This window comes from Geotrypetes seraphini, chromosome 6, assembly GCF_902459505.1.
Source record: "Geotrypetes seraphini chromosome 6, aGeoSer1.1, whole genome shotgun sequence".
Lineage (NCBI taxonomy): Eukaryota > Metazoa > Chordata > Amphibia > Gymnophiona > Dermophiidae > Geotrypetes > Geotrypetes seraphini.
The window spans coordinates 138,243,433-138,265,322 of NC_047089.1; the positions used below are offsets into that span (position 1 = coordinate 138,243,433).

General features: G+C 44.9%; 1 protein-coding gene across 1 annotated transcript in view; it reads left to right on the top strand.

The window, feature by feature from the left end:
* VWA3B (von Willebrand factor A domain containing 3B) overlaps positions 1 to 21,890 on the top strand; it is a 411,842-nt gene that overhangs the window by 171,393 nt on the left and 218,559 nt on the right. Inside the window, exon 16 of the mRNA XM_033949516.1 lies at positions 11,513 to 11,643. Coding sequence (XP_033805407.1) covers positions 11,513 to 11,643 — 131 coding nt within the window. The remainder of the gene's footprint in view (positions 1 to 11,512; positions 11,644 to 21,890) is intronic.

A 21,890-nucleotide genomic window follows, 5' to 3' on the forward strand; every position in this document is an offset into this window, starting at 1 on the left:
TTTTGCACGATGGTTCTCCCACTTCTTGACTGCTGAACAGCAGCAGAGACGCCTGGACAATGAAACCGTGCTGAAACAAAGATTTGACGTCGAAGGTCAGGCATTCTTGAATCGCATTGTTGCTATTGATGAAACGTGGGTCAGATACTTTGAGCCGGAGCTGAAATCACAGTCCAACAAGTGGAGAGCTCCACTTGTTGGACACAAGACTTCAATCTTTTTCCAAAGTTGAAACAACCTATGCGTGGACATCGTTGTGCATCTCTGGAAGAGCTTTCTTCTGCCGTTCCCCGAGCCATTCGGCAACTGAACAAAAACGGTGTCTTGGATGGAATAATGAAGCTTCCTGGCCATTGGGACTCAGTCATTGCAAAGCAGGGGGTCTATATATAGAAGGATTGTAAAGAAATACTTGAAAAAAAATAAATATGTAAATAAAAAAAGTGTGCATAATTTATGAAATGACCCTCGTATGCAAATCTTTATCATGCATATTCATTAGGGATGTGTTTGTTTATTGTCATTTGATATACCAACCTATATCTTGAAAACTTAGCCCAGTAGGTTAAGGACCTGATTCTAAAAATGGTGCAATTAGTTAGGCGGCTGTAGAGTGCCTACCGCTGCCTAAAAAAGGGGTCCTTTTACTAAAGCGCGCTAGCCATTTTAGCACATGCTAAACGCTGTGTCCATTATATTCTATAGACATGTTAGCGTTTAGCGTGTGTTAAAACGGCTAACGCGCCTTAGTAAAAGAAGGGGTAAATTGGTTTAATTAGTGCAGCAATTGAATGCGCTGATCAAAAACCAATTAAAAAGTGTTTTTTTTAAAAAGTAGGCACCTACAGGTGCCTCCCCAAACAGCACCATAATTGTGGCTAGAGAGGAGCCTAGGAGTGCCTAAGGGCATTGTAGGCATGGTTTGCGCCGGAAATACTCGTAGGTACCTCTCTAGCCATGATTCATGTGAAAGATAGGTGCTGGAAATGTAGGCCTACATTTCTGGTGCTTACCTTTCATAGCATCCCTGATTCTACAAATGGTGTTGTTGCTTGATTAATGTACTACTGGTGTTGTTTGTGGAGGTACTGGCCTATTATGTTTAAACAATTTTTATTGATGACAACAAAACATCAGAACAAAACCACGAAGATTGCCAGTGAAGCATAAAGAGATCCAAGTAAAACATGAATTCATGTCATCAGGGTTTTCAACATAACATGATTAAAACCTCCCCTCTCCATCACCCACCCCTCCTCTCCCCCTTTCATCCCCTTTGAGCTCAATATAATATAAACATAGCTTATATTCTAAATCCAGAAGTTGGAACAACGAAAAACTGCAGAGTCTCATAATCTGGCTATTATCAAGTAACAATAGCCCCGGCCCGATCTCTGAAGGCCTGGGCTATAAGGCAAAACAAATCCCTCCCTTTTACCCCTCAAGCCACACTTCCCCCCCCCCCAACCCATTCCCTACCCTCTCTAGGTGCCACCGACCACTATAACTGGTTCAAGATTTGGCTTCACATCATGGGAGAAAGTGTAAATAGATAGGGGGTCCAAGTCGAGAGGAAACGTGCTCCTCTTCCGAGAGTGTCTTGCCATCATTACCTCCCATCCCATCAAAATATGAAATTTATTCCATCAGTACCAAATAGAGGGCGGTGAATCCTGCACTCAATGGTTAAGAATGCACTTCTTCCCCAAAAGAGGCACTGGCCTATTATGGCGCCATTTGTAGAATCTGCCACTAAGTGACTTGTCTAAGGACACAAAGAATATTGAAGGACAAGTGGAATTTGAAATCTGACTTTTCCATGACCTAGCTTCATTAACAATTAAGCTACTCTTCCACTAAGGTGGCAATTCTATAACTTGGCTCCTCCATATATATACACCAAGGCACTTGGTAGGAGCCTATTTTATAACAAAACTTGGACACCCAGGTTCTGTTATAGAGTACTAGTGTAACCAAATATTGATGCTCCAAACATTTAAGCACCTGCAGTTACACCAGCCAGAGAGCTGGCATAAGTACAGATGCCTAAATATGGCAGCAGTGTGCATAACTGAAATACCCACCTATGTCGCACCCTTTATCCCAGGACAAGCAGGCAGCATATTCTCTACATGTGGGTGACGTCACCGACAGAGCCCCCTAGCGGATGTTTTCGCAAGCAGACTTGCTTGAAGACCTTCAAGCTTGCAATTGGCCCGCGCATGCGCGCGTGCCCCTCCCACCCGGTCTAGAACATGCGTCTTCTCAGCATGTCCTCCTCAGTTCTCTGTTTTCCGCGGAGCCAGAAGCACTGCTCCCTTGCTTCGTGCGATATCGTCGTCCCTCTTGCACTGCGGCTTGTTTGGTTAGTTTATTTTGAGTCGCCGTGCTCGCGTCTGTGCTTTTCTTTCTTTTTGTTTGTTTTTCAGTTCGTGTCTTTTTGACCTGGTTCCCATCTTACTCTGGCTGCCTGGCCTCGCGGGGCCGCGGCCGTCCTTTTTCTTATGTCCCGGCCTCGCTCCGGGAATAAAAACTGTACTAAGTGCAACCGAGTTATCTACATCACCGACCCTCATCGTTGGTGTGTGGAGTGCCTGGGTGCAGAGCACCGCGCTGAGTCGTGTCCCTGTTGTGCAACTTTGCAACCACGGGCTCTGCGTAGGAGGGTGGCCAAGATTCTCCCACTCTTTGGCCCCATAGATCCTGCGGGACAGGCCTCGAGCTCGGCCTCGGTGCCCTCGTTGGGTGCTTCGGCCTCGAAGTCCTCGGCCTCGAAGTCCCCTGCCTCGGCTCCTCCTGTTACTCTGGCCTCGGGTAAGTCTTCTCTTTCCTCTTCAGGTGTACCAGCAAAGAAGCCTACCTCTGAGTCTCATGTCAGTGCCGCCTCGTCGGCATCTTCGAGACATCACTCTAAACGTGCTTCCTCACTTAGGGAATACTCTTCCTCGAGATCACCCCTGAAGGAGCGCACTGCTGCACCTAAGACCCAACCATCCTTGGTCTCGGTGCTTATGTTCGAGGACATGCTTAAGGCTATTCTTACCACGCAGCTTTCCTCGGTGGTGAGCCAACTGGTCCCGACTTTGACGCCTCTGACCTCAGTCTCGACACAGTCTCGGTCTGACCAGCCTGAGTGTCCCCTCGTTTTTCGAGGCCCTGCCCGCAAGACTCGCCGGGTTCCCTCGAGTGATTCTTCATCCCCGGAGTCACCTGTAACTTTTCGGGGATCCAGGCCAGGGGGCTGTTTTTCTCCCGCTACTTTGTCAAGGTTTGCCCCTCTTAAAAAGCCCCGGTCTTCTCCGCCCCTTTGGGGCAAGTCTCCAACCACGAAACCTTCTAGACACACGCTTGTCCTCGAGTTGGACTCTGGGTTGTGTGCCCCATCGAGGCAGCTACCAGCCTCTAAGGGGTCTTCGAAACCAGTGGAGGAATTTTCCTTTACCCAGTCTTCCCCGAGGTGTCCCCAGTGAATTCCTTGGACCCCGGGGTCTTCCCCGGCCTACCTAGCACGGGGTTGTTTCTCGACGCCCCCCAGACACTTTAGTAGAACCTCTTCAGTCTCCCATTCGCGGGACTCCGAGGCCACGGCTTACTATTTAAGGGAAATTTCTCCCTCTTTCTCAGCTGCCCCCAGATCTCGCTCAGGGTCTCCTAAGGAGGATGAGTCTTCTTCTCAAAACTCCTCTTTTACTCGTTTAATCTCTGACATGGGTAGGGCCTTGAAACTGAACCTCCAGTCTAAGTCCCGTTATACCCAGGAATATCTAGAGGAGATGGGTGTTGATCATCCGCCCCGTGAGGCGTTGCGCTTGCCATTGCACCAGGTTCTCTGGCAAACCTTTCTCTGGAACCTGGAGACCCCCTATGCGGTCACGGCCATTCCCTCCAAGTTGGACTTCCGTTACCGGATGATTCTGGTTAAGGGGTTTGAAAGTTCTCAGCTTTCTCATCAGTCCTTGGTGGTTGAATCTTCCTTGAAGAAGTCCAACCCCTCTAAGGTTTACGCTGCCATCCCTCCGGGCAGGGAGGGCCGTACGATGGACAAATTTGGTCGCCGTCTTTACCAAAACTCAATGATGCCGAATCATGTCCTTAATTATAACTTTATCTTCACGTCCTATCTCCGGTTCTGTGTGGACGCCCTCCGCTCGTTCCAGGAGGACATACCGGATTCTCGGCGTCAGCAGTTTCATCTCCTTGAGGAGACCCTCTCCCAGCTCCGCCTCTATATGTTTCAGGCGGCCTATGATGCCTTTGAGTTGTCCTCGAGGGTCACGGCCTTTGCAGTCGCTTTGCGTCGCCTTGCTTGGCTCCGCATTGTGGATATGGATCCTAATCTACAGGATTGTCTTGCCAATCTTCCGTGTGTGGGTCATGAGCTCTTTGATGATTCCATCGAAGTGGCCACCAAGCTCCTATCGGACCATGAACGGTCCTTCGCCTCTTTGGTAAAACTTAAACCGAAGGCCCCTCTGGCTCGGCGATACAAAATTACTCTCCGGAGGTACTCACAGAAATCTACGCCTGCCTTCTTTCGGCCTCCTTCGAAGCGGCCGCAGCAGCAGCAGCAACATCAAACTAAGACCCAGCCGCCGGCTCTGGCGAAGACTGGGCCGTCCTTTTGACAATTCCAGTCCGAGCCTTCGGGCTCCCTTCCTCCTGGAGCCTTACCCCCTCCCCATCGGGGGTCGTCTCCATCATTTCTATGCCTAATGGGAAAGTCTTACCACCAACAGTTGGGTGCTTTCTATCATCCAGGAAAGGTTCTCCCTTCACTTCAGTCACGTACCCTTGGACCTGCCTCCAAGAGAGTTTCCTTCTGCTCAGTCTCAGCTGCCTCTCCTTCTGCAGGAAGCTCAGGCCCTTCTTCACCTTCGGGCGGTCGAGGAGGTTCCCCCGTACCAGTGGAACACCTGATTTTATTCCCGGTACTTTCTGGTACCCAAGAAGACGGGGGATCTGCGTCCAATCCTAGACCTCCATGCTCTGAACAAGTTTCTGGTCAGGGAACGGTTCAGAATGCTCACCCTTCCTACTTTGTACCCCCTCTTGGACGAGGGGGACTGGCTGTGCTCACTGGACCTCAAGGAGGCGTACACGCACATTCCGATACACCCGGCCTCTCGCCAGTATCTGAGATCCGGGTGGGGGATCTCCATCTCTAGTATCGTGTTCTTCCCTTCAGCCTGGCGGCCTCTCTGAGGGTCTTCACGAAATGTCTAGTGGTGGTTGCTGCGGCCCTGTGTCTCCATGGCCTGCAGGTGTTTCCCTACCTCGACAACTGGTTGATCAGAGTATCCTCTCACCACAAAGTTCTGATAGCTCCTCGGTGGCCCCGACAACCGTGGTTCTCCCTCCTGTTGCAACTCAGTTCCAGGGAGCCTCTTCTTCTGCCTGTTTTTCCTCTTCTTCTGCCTGTTTTTCCTTCTCTGCTTACGCAGAGTCGGGGTTCTTTTCTTCATCCCAACCTCCAGTCTCTGCACTTAACGGCTTGGTTCCTCACGGCTTGATGCCCTCGTTCCAGTTCTCCCAGCCTGTGCTGGATGTCCTGGAAGCTTCTCGGGAGGAGTCCACTCGCCAGTGTTACCATCAGAAGTGAACCTGCTTTTCTTCCTGGTGTGCTACTCGACAGCAGGAGCCGCTGTCTGCCTCATTATCTGCTGTCCTGGACTATCTGTTACACTTATCTAGCGCTGGACTCAAGTCCTCATCAGTTCAAGTCCACCTTAGTGCCATTGCTGCTTTTCATCAGCCGATTGACGGGAAGCCTACCTCTGTTCATCCTGTGGTCTCCATGTTCATCCGCCCCTTAAACCTCCCCCTGTGGTTTGGGATCTTAACGTGCATATCACTGACGCCACAACTTCTGATCTTGCAGGCTGCGCCAAATCATGGGAAGACTAAGAATATTATAATGCCCCTGTATCACACCATGATGTGACCTCACCTAGAGTATTGCATTCAGTTCTGGTCTCCTTATCTCAAGAAAGATATAGTGGCACTAGAAAAGGTTCAAAGAAGAGCGGCCAAGATGATAAAGGGGATGGAACTCCTCTCGTATGAGGAAAGACTAAAATGGTTAGGACTCTTCAGCTTGGAAAAGAGAGGACTGAGGGAAAATATGATTGAAGTCTACAAAATCCTGAGTGGAGTAGAACAGGTACAAGTGGATCAATCTTTCACTCTGTCAAAAATTACAGAAACTAGGGGACACTCGATGAAGTTACAGGGAAATACTTTTAAAACTAATAGGAGGAAAATTTTTTCACTCAGAGAATAGTTAAGCTCTGGAACGCATTGCCAGAGGTTGTAGTAAGAGCGGATAGCGTAGCTGGTTTTAAGAAGGGTTTGGACAATTTTCTGGGGAAAAGTCCATAGTCTGTTATTGAGAAAGGCACGGGGGAAGCCACTGCTTGCCCTGAATTCATAGCATGGAATGTTGCTACTCCTTGGGTTTTGGGCAGGTACTAGGGACCTGGATTGGTCACCGTGAGAACGGGCTACTGGGCTTGATAGACCATTGGTCTGACACAGTAAGGCTATTCTTATGTTTTATGTACATCTAAAATCTGCCTCCACTGGTACCACTACAAAAATCCTTCATAAACATCGTCCCAACATCTGGATAGCACTGAGTAGTGGCAATCTTAGAGGCTATTGCAGTTAGAGCAATTCAGGAACTCGCTGCGGTGCAGCCATTGTGGCTGGCAGCTCATCCTTAAGTCCCCTCCACTCAGCTGAAGAGCTCTAGCTGCTTTAACATTTCTTCATAGGGAAGTTAGCCTATCCCATTTATCATTTTCGTCACCCCTCTCTGTATCTTTTCTTATGTCTTTTTTGAGATGTGGTGATTAGAACTGCACACAGTATTTGAGATGCACTCACACCAAGGAGTAATACAAAGACATTATAACATTCTCATTTTTGTTTTCCATTCCTTTTTGTTTTCTTAGCTGCTGTTGCACACTGAACAGTGGGTTTCAATGTTTTATCAACAATGATACCTAGATCCTTTTCCTGGGTGGTGATTCTTGATGTGGAACCTTGCATCATGCAGCTATAGTTTGGGTTCCTCTTTCCCACATGCATCATCTTGTGCTTGCTCACATTAAACATCATCTGTCATCAGGGCCGGTGTTACACTAGCTGGGGCCCAGGGCAGAAATTAAGGAGGGGCCCCCCCCCCAATTCCTCTTTTCCCTGCTCCCTCAAACGATTTTCCCACCCACAAAATGCCCTCCCATTCAGCATCTCTCCCTTCCTCCCCCCCCCCGGGTCCCCCACACACCTTCCAATCCAGCATCCCTCCCTTTATTTAAAAATCAGTTTCTCCAGGGAGCCCCCCTGGGCCAGGATGTCTTCCCCCCCCCAGTTCTGAAGGCTCCCTCACCTTTTAAAATGCAAAGAGGTTGCCAGTGCAGCAGCAATTCTCTAGCGTTGCTCACGGATTCCTTAGCACTGTTCCCCTACTGTAGTCTGCCCCCTTTGATGCTATTTCCTGTTTCTGCATGGGCGGACCATGACAGGGGAATAGTGATGAGGAATCCACGAGCAGTGCTAGAGAATTACTGCTGCACCAGCAATCCCTTTGCATTTTAAAAGGAGAAGGGGGTTTCATAACGGGGTGTAAAGAAGAGAAGGACATCCCCATGGAGCTGTGGGGCCCAGGGCAATTTCCCTGTTTGCCCCCTACCCCCATTACTGACCCTATCTGTCATTTTGCTGGCCAGTCTTGCAGGGTCCTCTTGCAATTTTTCAGAATCCTCTTTTGATTTAGCAACTTTGAACAACTCTATGTGATCAGCAGATTTAATTACCTCACTAGTTATTCCCATCTCTATATCATTTATAAATATGTTAAAAAGCAGCAGTCCCAGCACAGACCCTTGAAGAACCCTACTATTTACCCTTCTCCATTTAACACTACTCTCTGTTTTCTATCTTTTAACCAGATCTTAATTCACAATTGAATATTACCATCTATCCCATGACTTTCTAATTTCCTCAGGAGTCATTCAAGAGGTATTTTACCAAATATCTTTTGAAAATCCAGATTCACAGAATTGACTGGTTCACCTTTATCCATATGTTTATTCATCCCTTCAAAAAACGTATCAGATTGGTGAGGCAAGATTTCCCTTGAATAAATCCATGTTGGTTTTGTCTCATTAGTCCATGCTTATGTATATTACATTACATTACATTACATTAGTGATTTCTATTCCGCCTGTGCCTTGCGGTTCTAGGCGGATTACAAATTAGAAGAGATCTGGACATTACCGAGAGAATTACGTAACAATGATTACCTAGAGAATTACATAACAGTGATTCATGTTCTTTACATGGTGTGGTAGAGGATTCAATTATAAGATATCTGGATTTTTCCGAAAGAATTACATAGCAGAGAATCAAGTGATAACAGGATACAGTGGAGAATAACAGTATATACGGGTTACAGAAGAGAAATTACCTAACAATGATGTAAGAAGTTTGTTGGATAGTGAGGTAGATGCTTATTTAGGAATCAGAATATTTTTGGAAGGTAAGGTTCTAGGAGTTGACTAATGTGTTATTCACGAGAGGGAGAGCTTGTGCGAAAGGGGAGGAGATTAGTTAGTAGGGACGTGTTTTTTGAATAGAAATGTTTTGATTTCTTTTCGAAACACTTTGATGTCTGTTGTTTTGATCATTAGTTTGGTGATGGTGGGGGTCAATTTTCGCTGCCTGTGTCGCTAGAAGGCTGTCGTATAGTTTCTTACGTCGGATACCATTATGAGGGGGGAAGGTGAATAGATTTTGAGTTCTCCTTGATCTGGATGAGTGGTAGCGGTATAGGCGGTTGTTTAGGTAATAGGGGGCAGTACCATGGGTTACTTTAAATAGTAGACAATAGAACTTGAATTGAGTTCTTGCTTTTATCGGAAGCCAGTGAGAGTCTACATAGGCGGGAATGATGTGGTCAAATTTGCTGAGACAGTAGATGAGTCTGATGGCTGTGTTCTGAACGGTCTGTAGTTGTTTTATCATGTTGTTTGGGCATGGTAAGTAGAGGCTATTGCAGTAATCTACGGTACTAAGTGTGAGGGATTGTACAATGATCTTGTAGTGTTCTTTGGTAAAGAATTTTCTTATTTTTCTTAGGTTTCGCATGGTGAAGAATGCTTTTTGTATGATTTTGTGTATTTGTGTCTGCATTGTGCAGCGTCTGTCTAATTGTATTCCCAGAATTTTGAGAGTGCTCTGTATAGGATATTTGATTGCGTTTACTTCCAGTTCTGTTAGTGATGGTTTTTGTTCCTTCTCTAGTAGTAGGAATTTGGTTTTCTCTGCATTCAGTTTCAGCTTATGGTTCATCATCCATTTTTCTACAGTTTCCAGTGTTGTTTTCAGGCGTCCATTGGAGATGGGGTCTTGGATGTCAAAGGGGAGGATGATGGTTATGTCATCTGCGTAGCTGAAAGAAGTTATATTTAGGGCGTCTAGGGCAGTGTCATTTGTTCTTTATAATAGTCTCTACCATCTTTCCTGGCACTGATATTAAGATCAAATTGGTATTATGTTGGCCATTCTCCAATCTTCCGGTACCATACTTGATTTTAGAGAAAAATTACAAATTACTAACAATAGCTCTGTATGTTCATTTTTCAGTTCTATCAATACTCTGGGATTTATACCAACTGGTCCAGGTGATTTGCTACTCTTCAATTTGTCTAATTGCCCCTTTATATCTTCCAGTGTTACAGATATTTGTTTCAGTATCTCTGACACATTAGCATTGAATACCATTTCTGGCATATCTTAGGGATTGGGACTTATATGCTATCTTTTTGTAGTTTTACAACCACACTCAAAGCAGTTTACATACAGGTACTGCAAGCATTTTCCCTGTCTGTCCTAATGGTCTTATAATCTATATAATGTACCTGGGGCAGTGGAGGATTAAATGACTTACTCAGGGTCATAAGGAGCAGCACAGAGTTTGAACCCACAACCTTAGGATGCTGAGGCTATAGCTCTAACCACTAAGCCACACATTTATAGACAATCAGGCATCCAAACTGCAATTCCAGTGAAACATCTTGTTTTATTTGACACTTTGTATTGGTGGTGTAACGTGTAAAGCACTGCACATGCCTAATAGTGCTATAGAAATGATAAAGAGTTGTGGTGATGGGTAACGGCAGTTTAAATAATGGACTTTTGAGAATGAGTGCCCAGCATCTTATTTGCTCCATGGATTTACCTGTCAGACAAAGAGTGCCCAGCTTTCATTTCAGAGCCAGTTAAGTGAAGTTCCTAACATCCAAAAGAACACCGTTTAAACAAATAATCTTGTCTATCTGGCACTAGCAAAAAATTTTTATCTACAGCCTGCCAGTCTCTTCTGGCAGCTGCTCTCTCCGAGCTAATGAGGCTCTTCCAATCCCTTGTGACCCAGTCCTTATCTCAGTGCAATCAGAACAGCAAAGCTGTGGCTTAAAGCATGTATGATCAGCATATTCTTCACTTTGCTTTGTTCCCCCTTGGGAGGATCTTTTGAGACTCCTCTCCCTATGGAATGTAGTGCTTCCTTGAGCTCTTTTTCATTCAAAAACTTATAGAGCTGCCATTCCGTAGGTGAAGCATCCTTTACTCTTCCTTACTGTAGATATTTACCTCAGAGTGTTCCCTCTCTTCCTCAAAGCTCTGTGCACTGATTTTAATACAGCTTTCTAAATTGGTAGCTACATGACAGGAAATTATTAAGCCTCCATTGGCTGCGAACTAGGCTAGTATCTGTGTTCAAACTTTAAAAGCTTATATATCCTAAAGAAAGCAAAATTGAGTGAAGGCTTCTAAAAGGGTAATAGTGTGCATTATTTATGATGCTGTGCACTGTTTCTCCCTCTGGAGGCTAAATTTAAAAGCTTTTATGCTTGCATGAAACTGCACTTTATGTGTAAAAATAGGCACTTATCAAGTTGCTTGAGATATGCATGCATAAAAATGTGTGCTAGTGTCACACATATAGAAATATGACCCCTAGTAGTTGTACTGCAAGACTAGTGGTAGGGGTCGCTGACACCAGGGAATATTTAAGGTACTACTAGGAGGAGCATTCAGGAGAGTAGGAGGGACTTTGGGGACCGTTCTAGACACGGGTGAGGCTTATGGGAGGGGGCACACCTTGGAGGCACTCTTGGAGTTGGGGGGCTAGTTGTGGTTACCTTTATGGGGGGACTTCATTGGGAGCCTATAACAAGGGTTTTCTGTTGGATAGGGAGCACACAGGAGCCTATTTTTTTTTTTTTAAGTTACTGACTTCTTGAAGAGACAGCTTGGAAGCATCAGGCTGGGCTTGGCAGCCGCATGCTCATAGGTCAATGGACTAATGCTTCATGTGAGGACTCACAATAGAGTTAGTCCTTTACCAAGGAAGTCATCTGCCTGCAGTACATCCAAGTGCAATAAAAGATAGAGAAATTTCACTGATGTCTACAATTGATTAAAATGTACCTGTTCATTCTGATAGAGTGATGATATACACCTTTTAATGAAAGAGATAGAACAAGGAAAAAATGATTTGGAGAAGATGCAAAAACTTCATGCTGAATGTTTGGTGTTGGACTGGTATCACAATGGAGAAAAAGACATTAAACAAAGGTATGTCATCATATTACACTATTTCATAAGAACATAAGAATAGCCATACTGGGTCAGACCAATGGTCCATGTAGCCCAGTATCCTGTCTTCATGGCGGTCAATACAGGTCACTAGCTACTATTTGGATTTTTGCCAGGTACAACATTCCATGCTACCTATCCAGAGCAATCAGTGGCTTCCTCCATGTCTGTTTCAATAACAGATTGTGGACTTTTCCTCCAGGAAATTATCCAAACTTTTTAAAAACATTAACAGCTCTTACCACAACCTCTGGCAACGTGTTCCAGAGCTTAACTATTCTCTGAATGAACACATAGACATTGGTTTTAAAAGCATTTCCCTGTAACTTCATCGAGTGTTCCCTAGTCTTGGTAATTTTTCATGGAGTGAAAAATCAATCCACTTGTACCCATTCTACTCTACTCGGGATTTTGTAGACTTCAATTATATCCCCCCTCAGCCATCTCTTTTCCAAGCTGAAAAGCCCTAACCTGTTTAGTATTTCCTCATCTGAGAGGAGTTCTATCCCCTTTAACATCTTGGTCACTCTTGTTTGAATCTTTTCTAGTTCCACTATATTTATCTTGAGATAAGACAACCAGAATTGAATGCATTACTCAGATGAGGCTGCACCATGGAGCGATAGAGGCATTATAGCATTCTTATTCTTGTTAACAATCCCTTTTTAAATAATTCCTACAATTCTGTTTGCTTTTTTGGTGGCCGCCAAACATTAGGTGGAAGGTTTCATCGTATTGTCTACAGTAACACCCAGATCTTTTTCTTAGGCGCTAACCCCCATGGCGGATCTTAGCATCTGGTAACTATGATTTGGGTTATTCTTCCCAATGTGCATCAATTTGCATTTGTCCACATTAAATTTTATCTGCTATTAGGATGCCCAGCCTTCCAATTTCTTATGGTCTGCCTGCAATTTTTCATAATCTGCATGCTTTTTAACAACTTTGAACAGTTTCATGTCATCTACAAATTTAATCACTCATTGTTCCAGTTTCCAGATCATTTATAAATAAGTTAAATAGCACCGGTTCCAATACAGATCCATGTGGCACTCCACTATTTACCCTCCTCCACAGAGAAAATGGCCATTTAATCCTTCCCTCTGTTTTCTATCTGGTAATCAATTCCTAATCCTCAGCTGAACATTGCCTCCTATCACATGACTCTAATTTTCTGAAGAGCATCTCATGAGGAACTTTGTCAAATGCCTTCTGAAAATCTAGATATACTACATCAACTGATCACTTTTATCCATATGTTTATTCACACCTTCAAAGGAGTCAAGCAAATTGGTGAGGTATGATTTCCCTTGGCTGAACCCCGTCCTATTATATCATGTTTGTCTATGTGTTCCACAATTTTCTTTTTTTTTACCTGACACTGAAGTCAGGCTTACTGGTCTGTAATTTCCCAGATCTCTCTCCTGGAACCGTTTTTGAAAATCGGCGTAATGTTGGCTACCCTCCAATTTTCAGGTTCTACAGATAATTTTAATGACAGGTTACAGATAACTAACAGCAGGTCAGAAATTTCAGGTTTGAGTTCTTTCAGTACCCTGGGATGTATACCATCCAGTCCAGATGTTTTATCACGTTTTAACGTGTCTATTTGGCTTAGTACATCTTCCAGATTTACCGAGATTTCTTTCAGTTCCTCCACAACATCACCCTTGGAAACCATTAACGGTTCAGGTAGATCTCTTACATCTTCTTCTGTAAAGACTGAAGCAAATAATTCATTCAGTCTCTCCACCATGGCCTTATCCTCCCTGAGTGACCCTTTTGCTTCTTGATCATCTAATGATCCCATGGATTCCCTCCCAGGTTTTCTGCTTCTGATGTACCTAAAAATATTGTTACCTAAAAATATGAATTTTTGCCTCTGACAATTTTCATATTCTTTCTTAGCTTTCTTTATCAGTGCTTTGCATATAACTTGTCAGTGCTTTTGTATCTTCTTATTTTTTTCCTTTGGATCCTATTTCAGTTCTTTAAGGATGTTTTTTGGGTCTCTAATAGCCTCTTTCAATTCACCGTTTATCCATGCTGGCTCTCATTTTCTCTTCTCTCTACTTGTGGGTGGGGGGAATGGAGGGGTCAACGGAGGGGAGGTGCATCGAGGGCAGGAGGGCCTGGGATCCCTCCTGCCTGTATTTTAGTGGGGAGGGAGGTAGTTGCTTCGCCTGGGCAGGAGGAATTGAGCTCCCTCCTGCCTGATCTTGTAGGGGGGGTCGTGGCCAGGAGGGCTTGGGCTCCCTCCTGGCCATATCGTAATTGGGGGGGGGGAGGAGAGGGGGGGTTGGGGATCACCGGGGCAAGAGGGCTTGGGCTCCCTCTTGCTCCGAAGCTGTTGGGGACATTCGGGGCTGGCGGGGCAAAAGGGCTTGGGCTCCCTCTTATCCCGATGCTGGCAGGGATGTTTGGGGCTGGTGGGGGAAGAGGGTTTGGGCTCCTTCTTGCCCCAAAGCTGTCAGGGACGTTAAGGGCTGGCGGAGCAAGAGGGCTTGGGTTCCCTCTTGCCCCGATGCTGTCAGGGGTTTGGGGGTGTCGCTGGGCAGGAGGGCTTGGACTCCCTCTTGCCCCAATCATTGTATGGGGGGAGGGGTGGATTCTGTAACCGGTATTGTTTTTGACAGACACCGGTTACAGAATCCAGCTTTTAGGCGAAGGACTGACTCCTCCTTCACCTAAAAGCTCTTGTTTTGGGTATTTGGGAGTTAGGCTTTTTTTAGGTTGATTATATGTTAGTGTAGACGTAGTGGTGGTCTGGGCCAGTGTTCTTCATCCACCGGTCCGTGGACCTGTGCCGGTCCACAGATATTTCCTGCCGGTCCACAGGGCCAGCACGTGCATCAGGCCCAAAACAGTGTTCTTCAACAGCCGGTCCACGATGCGATCGATGCGACGTTATCTTCGAACCAGCTCCCTCTTCCTCACTGATTCAGTGCACCGGCGGTTGAAGAACACTGGGCTAAGTCGTAGACCAGACCCCCGACCATCTCTATCCAATCTCCACCCCAGACCCCTCCCCCATAATAATACTAATTGTAACACTATTTTTTCCATTCATTTTTCACAGATGCACAATATAATCTTATTAACAACACATAATGTTTAACGACAAAATTAAACTACACAAAGCACACTGACAGCAGATGTAAATTCTCAAAATTGACATAATTCAATCACTAAATTCAAAAATAAAATCATTCCCCCCTACCTTTGTTGTCTCCCTCCCTCCATGCTATGCCTTACCTTCTGGCCTGCTCCCGCATGGCCATTTTATGCCACCCCCGATATTATCTTCAGGCCGGGCTCCCTCTTCCTCACTGATGCAGTGCACAAAGCTGCGGGCAGTGGCTCCTATGTGCGTCCTGCGCCTGAACCAGAAGCCTTCTCTCTGACGTTGCAACGTCAGAGGGAAGGCTTCCAGATGAGGCACGGGACGCGCAAGGAGCTGTTGCCCGCAGCTTTGTGCACTGCATCAGTAAGGAAGAGGGAGCCGGCCTGAAGATAATACTGGGGGCGGCATAAAATGGCCAGGCGGGAGCAGGCCAGAAGGTAAGGCATAGCATGGAGGGAGGGAGACAACAAAGGTAGGGGGGAATGATTTTATTTTTGAATTTAGTGATTGAATTATGTCAATTTTGAGAATTTACATCTGCTGTCAGTAGTGCTTTGTGTAGTTTAATTTTGTCGTTAACCATTATGTGTTGTTAATAAGATTATATTGTGCATCTGTGAAAAATGAATGGAAAAAATAGTGTTACAATTAGTATTATTATGGGGGCGGGGTCTGGGGTGGAGATTGGGTAGAGATGGTCGGGGTCTGGTCCACGACTTAGCCCAGTGTTCTTCAACCGCTGGTCCACAAACCGATGCTGGTCGACAGAATAATTCTTTTATTTCTGCCGGTCCATAGGTGTTAAAAGGTTGAAAAATACTGGTCTGGGCATTTAAACAGCTGAACTTGGAGGCAGGCCCTTATAAAAAAAAAAAAAACTCCTTTTGAACGTTTTTTTAAAAATAATGGACATTTTCCCTGCTTCTACTTTCAACGTTTAAGGTCTTAGGCCAAAATGGTCTTAGACGTTTTTTTTATTATGCCCCTCCATGTGTATTACAGCAATAAAATAGGGATAAGAACAGAGATAAAACCAGAATTAAAACAACAATATTAAACAGATGAAATATAGACAGACAGACAGGGAGATCTGGAGGCTGTGAAAGGGCCAAGCAGGACCTATATTTTGTTTGCTTAGAGAGAGTCTGGGCAGAGTATATCCTTCAGTTGTGCTACTATATGCTTCTCTAGAGTCAGCAGTAGTTCCAGAGGACTGGAGAAGGGCGGATATGGTCCCTCTCCAGAAAAGTGGAAACTACAGGCCGACAATTAATATAAACACTTTTAAAACAGAGAATAGTAATGTTTCTGGAATCCAGTGGATTACAGGATTCGTGGCAACATACATTCACCAGAGGTAGGTCTTGTCAGACAAATATGATCAATTACTTTGACTGGATGATCAGAGAATTGGATAGAGGGAGTGTGCTAGATGTGGTGTATTTAGATTTTAGCAAAGCCTTTGATAGTGTTCCACATAGGCGTCGAATAAATAAACTGAAAATGCGGTCAGTATGGACACCAAAGTGATGTACTGGGTGAAGAACTGGTTGAGTGGAAGATAACAGAGGGTAGTGGTCAATGGAGATTGTTCTGAGGAAAGGGTTGCTACCAGTAGTGTGCCTCAAAGTTTGATTCTTGGACCTCTTGTTTTTAACATCTTTGTATGCAATATTGCTAAAGGGTTATCAGGTAAGATTTTCCTTTTTGTGGATGATACCAAAATCTGCAATAGAGTAGATACCCCTGATGGTGTGAATAACGTGAGGAAGGACCTAGCAATGCTTGAAGAACGGTCTGAAATTAGACTGCTAAGATTTATTACTAAGAAATCAAAGGTCATGCATTTGGGCTGCAAAAACCCAAGGGAAAGGTACAATTTAGAGCAGTGTTCGTCAACCTTTTTACACCTCTGGACTGGTGGAAATAAAATAATTATTTTGTGGTCCGGCACCGGACTGCAGATCGGCGGTTGAAGAACACTGGGCTAAGTCATGGGCCAAACCACGCCCATCTCTGCCCCAGATCCCGCCCCATAATAGTACTAAATGTAACACTATTTTTTCCATTCATTTTTCATATATACACACACACACAATATAATATTACATTAACAACTCATAGGGCTCCTTTTACTAAGCTGTGCTAGCGGTTTTAGCAGTGGCGTACCTAGCATATGTGACACCCGGGGCCCATTATTTTTTTGACACCCCCCATCTGTATGAAAAACATGATTTTTAATAACAATCCACACGTCACACATGAATATCTAGGAAAAGGCAGCATCTTACATACTGCAGTGAGCAGTACATCAATAAACCCATTGTAAAACTAAAGAAGCCAGACTAGTACAGATCAATCTTACACAGTCAATCCTAACAGAAAACCATGTCTTTTCGAACACACAGAACACAGAAAACACTTTCGCCTAGTATGTAATCACAAATTAACTCCTCCCCCTTTAACAAAACTGTAGTGTGGTTTTCAGCCATGGTGGTAACAGCTCAGATGCCAACGCTAAAAAATGCTATACAGTTTTGTAAATGGGGAGATAGAATAAAAATAAGTAGACAAAGGTTAAACTGAAGTACCAAGAAGCTGGACTCTGCATACAATGCAACATCACAGAAACACGATGCATCTCACCTAAAGCAAAAAATAAATAAACAAATAGAATTTTTTTCTACCTTGTCTTCTATAGTTTCTGCTTTCCTCATCTTTTTGTCACTCTTTTCCTTTCATCCACTGTCTACTCTCTCTCTGCTCCTTCTATATGGCATCTTCTCTCTTTCTATTCCCGTTCTAGAAACTTTATGCATCCCCCTTCCATTTCTCCCTTCACCCCCATTAGTCTGGCATCCATCTTCCTCCCTTCCCTCCTCCAATGGTCTGGCATCTCTCCTCTCCTCTTCTTCCCTTCCCTCTCCCATACCCACATGGTCTGGCATTTCACTCTCTCCTTTCCCTTCCCCCCACTTCCATCAGCATCTGCCCTTCTCTCCCTCCAACCCAATTTCATGCAATAACCTTCCCCCTTATGTCTCTTTCCCTGCAATTCCATCAGTATCTGCCCCTTTATCTCCCTCCACCATGCTTCCATACCACCCTGACCCCCTTTCTCACCCTTCACCATGATTCCATACCACCCTGACCCCCCTTTGTCACCCTTCACCATGATTCCATACCACCCTGACCCCCTTTGTCACCCTTTAGCATGATTCCATACCACCCTGACTCCCTTTCTCACCATCCACACCCTTCCATGCCACCCTGACCCCTCTTCTCACCCTTCACCATGATTCCATACCACCTTGACCCCCCTTTGTCACCCTTCACCATGATTCCATACCACCCTGACCCCCCTTTATCACCCTTCACCATGATTCCATACCACCCTAACCCCCTTTATCACTCTTCACCATGATTCCATACCACCCTGACCCCCCTTTGTCACCCTTCACCATGTTTCCATACCACCCTGACCCCCCCTTTGTCGCCCTCCACACCCTTCCATACCACCTTACCCCCTTTGTCACCCTTCACCATGATTCCATACCACCCTGACCCCCCTTTGTCACCCTTCACCATGATTCCATACCACCCTGACCCCCCTTTGTCACCCTCCACACCCTTCCATACCACCCTGACCCCCCTTTGTCACCTTTCACCATGATTCCATACCACACTGACCCCCCTTTGTCACCCTCCACACCACCTGACCCCCTTTGTCATCCTTCACCATGATTCCACACCACCCTGACTCCCTTTCTCACCCTCCATACCCTTCCATGCTATCCTGACCTCCTTTCACCACCCTACTATGCTGCTTCCTTTCTCCTGCCAAAGGTCCCGCGATGACTGCTTCTGCTCTGGATGGAAGAGGTAAGTGACGTCTGAAGGGACTGGGCCGGCAGATGCAGTTAGTTGTGGCAAGATCTCACGATGACTGTGGCTGCCGGTCCACCCCCTCCCCCCCGATGTCACTTACCTCTTCCAGAACAGAGGCGGTAGATGGCGCAGTCATCGCGGGACCTTCGTTCACTTCAGCGCGGCTGCCGACTCTGCTCTAAGTACGGCAGCCGCGCTGAGGTGCCGTTTGCAGCAGCGCAGGAGGTTCTGGATCCTGCCAGCTGTGCACCCCTCTGGAGCGTGCACCTGGGGCGGATCGCCCCCCGCCCCCCCTTGGTACGCCACTGGGTTTTAGCGCACGCTTATCGCGCGCTGCATTGCCACGCGCGCTAGACGCTAATGCCAGCATTGAGCTGGCATTAGTTCTTGACGCGTAGTGTGGGGTTAGCGCATGCAACAATGCAGCACACACTAAAAACGCTAGTGCACTTTAGTAAAAGGAGCCCATAATGATTAACCACAAAATTAAATTACACAAAGCACACTGTACGCTTCTCCATATTCATTCCTACCAGAACACAGATAACCTCCATGCAAATACAGGACCAAAAACTAAAGTACTAATATATACAAAGAAACCCTGAGATGCAAGACTCTGCATGCAGTACAACCCCAGAGAAAAAGAAACAAATGCATTTCTTCCTGAACAATGCAAAATATAGACAGCAGATGAAAATTCTCAAAATTGACATAATTCAATCACTAAATTGAAAATAAAATCATTCCCCCTACCTTTGTTGGTTTGTTTGGTTTTTCTACTAGATTTATCTTTCTCTAATTAAAGACAAATAGTACATGAGTAACGTGACCATTTATTTTTTTTTATCAAAACAGGACATCTACTGATTTTCAGTCCCGCCCCCAATCCTGCCCCAACTCCGCACCCAATTTCTTCCATTCATTTTTCATGTACACACAATATCTTATTCATTTCATAATGGTAACCATAAAATAACCCCCCCCCAAAGCACACTGTATGCAGAAAAAATGTTAATTATCATTTATATTCAGATTTTTTTCAAAGAGGTCAAGACAGATGACTTTAAAATATTCAGTATCACCTTAGTAACAACTATAGAAAAAAAATAAAGACTGTATAGTGCAAAATATAGACAGCAGATATAAATTCTCAAAACTGACACATTTTGATCACTAAATTGAAAATAAATTTTCCTACCTTTGTTGTCCGGTGAGTCTCTGGTTGCACTTCCTTCTAACTGTGCATCTTTTCTTTAATCTTTCATTTCTTTCTTTCTTTCTGTCTTTCTTTCTCCCTGCCCCCCTTTCTTTCTTTCTCCCTGCCCCCCTTTCTTTCTTTCTCCCTGCCCCCCTTCTTTCTTTCATTTTTCTTTCTCACTCCCTGCCTCCAAGCCACCGCCGCCACACTCCCCACACGCCGCCACACTCTTTCTTTCTTTCTCTCTCCCTACCTCCTCCCATACCACCGCCACCAAGTTCTCTTTTCTTCCCCGCCACCACTGCAGCAACAGGGCCAGGCAAGACGAGTGCAGTGACTGCACAACAGCCAGCCCAGAAGCCTTTCCTCAACATCAATTCTGATGTTGGAGAGGAAGTTCCGGGCCAGCCAATCGCTGCCTGGCTGGCCCGGAACTTCATTTCCGATGTCAGAATTGACGGGGTAAGGCTTCTGGGCCAGCCGTTGGGCAGTCGCTGCACTTGCCTCGCCCTGTTGCTGTGTTGGCAGCGGGGAAGCAGGGAGAGAGCCCAGGCTCCGTGATCTCCTGTCCCGTTGTCCTCACGCACTGCTTCGGGACGCTGTCTCTGAAAATGGGACATTTCGGCATCTCGAAGCTGTGCATGAGCACAATAGGACAGGGGATCTAAAAACGGGATGTATGGTCACATTATACATGTCAAAAAATCAAAAAGAGAAACGATTAACTAATACTCATAAAGATCCGCAAAGAAGTTAATCAAAGAGAGCAATGTGTAAAGTAAAATTTAGTCAAAACAATAGCCAAAATTCTTAATTGGGTGAAGGAAAAGATCTCAGAGTTGCCACTCCTAGGATCATAATAAAATCATCCAAAGTGGAAAGGTGGCGTGGGTTTCTTTCATAGATCATAAAAACCTTCACCAATATTTTGTAATGGATTGACTAAAAAGACTAACATGTGAAATGTAAAAAACTCTCTACATGTTGAAACTCTCTACAAATGATTAAATCAAGGTGACTAGTGCATAGAAGTAATACCTAAAGCTGCAACTAACTGAAATAAAGTGTCGAGTGCTGTAAGCAACCTGAATAAAGTGGCTCATGCTGTGTATTAAAACATGTGCAAAAAATACACCTATTAGCAAACTCTACAGTTTAAAAAATAGCTCATGCTGGAACGAGCTAAATATTTCAAAGATATTAAATCGTTGATTAACTGCCAGAGCTAGATTGGGCAGATTTAAAGTCAGCTATGCAACCAACACAAGAAACTGTATTTTATGGACGCTAAAAAAGCTGACCAAAAACTGTAGAGAAAATATACAATCAAAAAGCTGATATGATAGTCAGCCTGATAATATAAGCCAAGAACAGGCACTTAGCTTTTTCGAGAGTGAAAATGCGGCAACAAATTACTATGCCGTTGTAACACTGTGTATCATCAATATCCGACGGGACCCGTTTCGCCGCAAATATGCGGCTTCATCAGGGTTTTGGTGGATACACTATAGAAAAAATGAGATACAAAGAATACATTATAATCTCTGCCGTAAGATGTTAGTTTATCTAAACAATAAGCACAGCAACTTACTTCAATGTAGACAATTCAGAACGTTCTTACACGGTCTTCCTGAATAAAAAATGGCGCTTTATACTTTAAAGACGCCAGCGCATGCGTGTTAGAAGAACCTAATAGAATCATCTGATTGGACAGAAAGTTCTTCAAATCGTTCATTCGAATGAATGATAATGTTGAGCAACAAATTTAAATTAAAGAAACACTGACCAATCAACAGTTGTGTTTAGACCAAAGGGATGTATGCTGTTAAGGTTGTGTATCCATCTTAGTTCCCTTTGCTTGAGTCTTTTTATCCTATCGCCCCCTCTTTGTATTGGGGGCTCATAGTCAACAGCTAGACACCGGAGGTCATCAAACTTATGATTTAAAACAGTACAATGTTCAACGATAACTTCAGAGCATTTATTTCGCTTGAGATTGGACTTATGCTCCGAGAT